We start from the raw sequence: 5,610 nt of genomic DNA, 5'->3' as shown, positions 1-5,610 counted from the left end.
ACCATCGATGGATCTGTTTCAGTGGTTTGATCTGTGATATTTTTCATCCCCATATGCCTTACGGAGCCTGAATCTACAAGTGATAACAAACCGGAATCTACAAGTGATAACAAACCCTTATATTACCATATTCGAGTGGAAACATGATATGGAATGGGAAACCCAACATCAAAATCATAAAAAAAAAATTAAGAACAACAGCAGAAAGAACAAATTAAATTACCAGGAACCGAATCGATTTCAGAATAGTATTTGGTTGATATGGAATTTTCGAGATAGCAGCTTCCCTCTAAATGTAAAATTGTAGAATCTATCCTTTTAGATAAAAACAACGAAAAATCCTCTCAATAGACTTCTGATTTCCCTGATTTTGGAAAGCCAGATTCGAGAAGATGATAAGACAAACAAGAAACGTTTTTTTTTCTGGAGAGAAATAGATTTACGAATTGGTGGAGACAAACAAAACAATTTTTGTAATATCGAAAAGACAAAAAATAATATAATTGCCAAGAAGCCCCTCAACTAACACAAATTATTAATTTTAGCTACCTTCTTCAACTAACACATTTTTAATACCTATTACATTATTATTATTTAGACATTTGATGCACACTTACAAGTATCAAATGCATCAAATAAAATATCCACTTATAAAACAGTGCACCATTTTAATCCAATTGGACAACTATAAATAAAAAGTGGTAAATTTATATATAGAAGCAACAACCTACATTATGTTTGTCATATTATATTATACTCATATAATTATAATAAATAATAGTATTAAAAATATATAGGTCATACATTGTTAATTTAAATATAATATAATAAAAACCAAATAATTGTTGACAATAGTAAATTGTAAGACAAATCAAATGATATTATAAATTTTAAACAATATACTAATGCAATAAACAGAGAGGTCAATATGAATTATAGAATAATGGAATTCCAACAACAATCATAATTTTCAACACAATAAAGTATATTAGTATGTAAAACTATAGTGCATTTTGAAAATATAAAACATATTAGTTACCTATTTAAATAAAATAATAAATTAATTATATTATGCATTTCTAAATAAAATTATCGTCTCGCGGTGCATTGCGGGTGAATATTTAGTGTAAATAAAAATAGAGTAATAGTAACATTAAAATCTCTCTCATAAATTACAAAAATGGAGGAGTAATTATTCGTTTAACTGTAACAAAACACAAATGATTAGTTAAGAGTTTAGTTAATTAAATTTCCGTGTTTGTTGCAAATTTCAGACAAAACCTTTCCTTTTTATGTCTTTTGTCCGTCTTCGACCTCCAACCGCCAAATCCGGCACGATGCGGCTACCATCCGCCACTCAGATGACCGGAGGTGGACTTGGGATCGCCGCTATGTCATACGTGGCAATCGATTACATGCGTTACGTGTCACCGGTGTGGCATTCTCGTCTCATGCCAGTTCTTTGGTCGGTTCTTGCTCTTGCCGTCGTGACTCGTGTTCTGTTCTACAAGCACTGGTCTAAAGAGCTACGAGCAGCTATTCCTTTCCTTGGTTCAATCGTGTTCATGCTCTGTGCTCTTCTCTTTGAAGCTCTTTGTGTTCGCTCTGTTACTGCTGTTCTTGGCTTAGATTGGCACCGGTAAATCTTTTAGATCTGTTCCAAATTAGTTCAAAGATTGTGTCTTTGACTTTAAATTAGAACAGAGTTAACATTTTTAAGCTACTTTGATCTGATTCTTGAACTCTTCTTAGTCTTCTTTACTTCGCATCTTTTGATTTGAGTATTGATAAAAATGGTTTTGTCTTTGATAGGGATACGCCTCCACTTCCTGATACAGGCCAATGGTTCTTACTTGCATTAAACGAGAGCCTTCCCGAGACAATTGTGGAAATCTTGAGAGCTCATATCATTGGATTGCATCATTTTCTTATGTTGTTTGTAATGTTGGGTTTCTCGGTAGTGTTCGACTCAGTGAAAGCTCCAGGTTTAGGATTAGGTGCGAGATTCATGTTTACGATGGGAGTGGGACGTCTTTTAAGAGCTATAACTTTCGTATCGACTATCTTACCTTCAGCTCGACCTTGGTGTGCTTCAGCCCGGTTTAACAATGTACCTTCTCAGCCTCATCGTTGGGCTCAGAAATATTATGTCCCTTATGCTAATGACCCCGCTGCTATACGGAAGCTCCTCCATGTGGATGCAGCTTATGGTAACATCTAGTCTTGCTTCACTTAGGCCTTTATTGGTTACTGATTAGTTCTGTTTTCATTTTAACAGCTGACCCAGGGAGATACATTGGTGACTATAAAGCTGATTGGGGTTCAATGAGCTTCCTCAGTGAGTTCTTGAGACCTAGTTACTCTGAAGGGCCTTCTTGGTTTGCTCTACTAAAGAAAGCTGGAGGTGGTTGCAATGACCTCTTGTATAGTGGTCACATGCTTGTAGCTGTCTTAACCGCTATGGCTTGGACGGTATATTCATTTTCTTCACTTGTTGGCTAATGTATTTTTTGTTAGACAGATTTTATTTGTAACGTTTGTGGTAAATTTATCAACAGGAGGCTTATGGAGGTTTCTCTTCGGCAATGATATGGTTGTTCGTGGCTCACAGCGCGCAGAGGGAAATACGAGAGCGTCACCATTACACGGTAGATTGCATCGTGGCGATTTATGTCGGTATCCTTCTCTGGAAAATGACGGGTTTCATCTGGTCAGAAAAAAAGAAAACGAAGCAGACACAACTAGAGAAGATTCAGAACAGGCTAATCCATGCAGCAAAGGATTCGGACATGGAAGCTGTAAGGAGACTTGTTGAGGAGATGGAGGTTAGCTGCGGGGAAAAGAAGCAGAGTAAAGCCGTCTCGAACCGGACAATGACTGTGTTTGCGTGTGCGACAGTGATCACAACACTTACTATAGTGATTCTGGCGTTGACTTTGACAAGCGACGGCTAAAAGAGAGTTGGACTAAGGATAGTTGTATTTCCACGTTTTTCTACAATCTTGTTTATTGTTTGCACTTTGCAAGTGTGATTAAATTTTTTTGTGCTACTACTTTCTTGGCATTTTGGTTTTTGATGATCAGAGACTTCAGTAGTTAAAATTAAGTGTATTAGGAATAAAGGTGCTACAATACGTACTTAAAAACGTTAAGTTAAGAGATAAGTCCAATTTAGAGGACATGGACCGACCCGACCGATGGACCTTTTTAGGTTTAAGAATTAAGAATTAAGACTCTTAACGAAAAAAAATAATTACGGGAGACCAAAACCTAAATAACTTTTTGAAGGTTTAACCTAACTATTTGCGTTACATCGATCATCGTGAGACTTCAAAGTCGAAACAATATGCCGAAGATGTCTGATCTTCTAAACAGAGCCGGACCAACGACGGGGTCCTATATGGATTAAAAAAAAATTGGCTAAAAAACTAAAAAAGAAGTTGTTGAGAAAATTTATAAAATAAATCATAATATTTGCAGAATTTTAATGAAAAAAATTGTTTAAAAAATTAATATGAATGTTTTTAGAAATTATTTTTTTCTCTCATCTTCTTGTTGCCTTATTTTTTTTTTAATTCCAAAAAAAAAACTAAAATTTAAACTAAGAACAAATTCTGGTGGTTGGTATAGAAGTGAATGCTTGATATTATTCTATTAGGACTTTACAATATATATATATAGGTGATTGACAGAAGTAATTAGGGTACACATAATTACAAGTAATTACAATTGGGTCATATAGTTATCTCTTTCTTACACGCCCCGCAAGATGGAGGGGCTTGAGCAACTCCAAGCTTGGAAGTACAATCAAGGAACTGTTGAAGTGGGAGTGACTTTGTTAACACATCCGCAAGTTGATCAAGGGTAGAGACATGAGAAACCCGAAGAGCACCAGCCTCGACATATTCTCGAACAAAATGGAAATAGATGGCTATATGTTTCATGCGAGAATGGAAAACAGGATCGGCAGAGAGGTAAGTCGCCCCAACATTGTCACAATATATTACCGGAGGAGAGGTGAGAGTGATACCAAGTTCCGACAGTAGAGTATAGACCCAACTCAGCTCCGCTGCAGTGTTTGCTACCGCCCGATACTCCGCTTCAGTTAACGACCGAGCAACACTCCGCTGTTTCTTGGAGGACCACGAAATGGGATTCCCACCAAGATAGAGAATATATGCATTAGTAGAAACACAATTGTCAAGATTACGAGAGCAGTCAGCGTCAGAGTACGCATGTAAGATGGTCGGTGAATCGGAGCGGATAAAAGATGCCATGTGAGGGTGTACCGGCGAGGTACCGAAGGATGCGTTTCGCAGCCTGCCAATGTAGGTTGGTGGGACTGTGCATGAACTGTGACAGGCGATTGACCGCGTAGGCTATGTCTGGTCTCGTGAAGGAGAGGTATTGGAGACTACCGATCACAGTCTGATACTCACTTGGGTTGGCAAGTGGAGTGCCGGATGTGATAGTTAACGGCGGAGAGGACGCCATTGGTACTGTCACCGGACGGGAGTGTAACATGTTGGTCTTGATTAGGAGGTCAACAATGTATTTCTTTTGCATAAGATAAAGTCCTTTCGACGTACGGGTTACTTCTAAGCCGAGGAAATAGGACATTTCTCCGAGATCCTTGCGGGAGAAACGGGCCCCAAGGTGTGAAATGAATTGAGAGACCTGATCCCCGTGACTCCCTATAATCAGCATATCATCAACATACACCAAGACATACATAGTAGTTCCATGTCGATGTAAAGTAAAGAGCAAAGTGTCCGCAATAGAGTTGACAAACCCAAGGGTAAGAAGATAAGAGTGAAGTTCCTGATATCATGCTCGCGGAGCTTGCTTAAGACCATAGAGCCTTGTGAAGTCTACAAACATAATGTGGACGATCTCGATCCACAAAACCAGGAGGTTGCGTGACATAGACTTCATCGGATAAAGAGCCTTGTAGAAAAGCATTATTCACATCGATTTCCCTTAAACACCAGCCTTTAGTTACAACGACATGAAGAACTGCACGAACGGTAGTGGATTTGATCACCGGACTGAATTTTTCGGTATAATCATGTCCATACTGTTGTTTGTATCCTTTCGCAACAAGTCGTGCTTTATACCTGTCAAGCTCACCATTAGCTTTATATTTAAGAGTGAATATCCACTTACAGCCAATAATGTTCTGTGATGGATGTGGAGGAACCAGTTCTGCGGTACAATTGCGTGTCTGAGCATTAATCTCATCACACATAGCTTCTCGCCAGTGAGGATCCCGCAACGCCTCCGCTGCCGTTGTTGGTATGTGAGGTCGAGGTTTGGTGGTTGTGGCAGTGAGTGAAACTTTTGTGTTGGGTTTAGTAATATGGTTTTTGGCTCTTGTTTGCATGGGATGAGTGTTTAGTGGTAAGGGTGGTGGGGAAGGTGAGGGAGATGGGGATGGTGTGGGGTGAGGAGTCGGTGATGGTGGTGTTGTCGGATGAGCTGTTGGTGATGGTGGAGTTGGTGGAGAGTTCGGTGATGACGAGTGACGTGAGGGAGATGACGATGATGTAGGAGAGGCGGGGCTTATGGGCTCTCGTGGTGTTGATTGCGGAGTCGGTGATGGTGAGGGAA

At 39.1% G+C, this 5,610-nt stretch overlaps 1 protein-coding gene across 1 annotated transcript; it reads left to right on the top strand.

Annotated features, from left to right (window-relative positions):
• Positions 1,251 to 3,102, top strand: LOC104777530. The gene is made up of 4 exons (XM_010501804.1): positions 1,251 to 1,639; positions 1,813 to 2,210; positions 2,279 to 2,472; positions 2,559 to 3,102. Exons 1-4 carry the CDS (start codon positions 1,293 to 1,295, stop codon positions 2,952 to 2,954), a joined length of 1,335 nt encoding a protein of 444 aa, XP_010500106.1. The 5' UTR covers positions 1,251 to 1,292; the 3' UTR covers positions 2,955 to 3,102.

The sequence above is a fragment of the Camelina sativa genome, chromosome 3, assembly GCF_000633955.1.
Source record: "Camelina sativa cultivar DH55 chromosome 3, Cs, whole genome shotgun sequence".
Lineage (NCBI taxonomy): Eukaryota > Viridiplantae > Streptophyta > Magnoliopsida > Brassicales > Brassicaceae > Camelina > Camelina sativa.
The sequence above is the reverse complement of the archived record's forward strand: the minus strand, read 5'-3'. Positions and strand labels throughout refer to the sequence as shown.

Excerpts from the sequence above, each read along its gene's own strand:
- LOC104777530 (XM_010501804.1), top strand. The coding sequence starts at position 1,293 with ATGTCTTTTGTCCGTCTTCGACCTCCAACCGCCAAATCCGGCACGATG. Across the intron at positions 2,211-2,278 it reads CCATGTGGATGCAGCTTATG|CTGACCCAGGGAGATACATT; the intron begins GTAACATCTAGT and ends TCATTTTAACAG. Across the intron at positions 2,473-2,558 it reads TAACCGCTATGGCTTGGACG|GAGGCTTATGGAGGTTTCTC; the intron begins GTATATTCATTT and ends ATTTATCAACAG.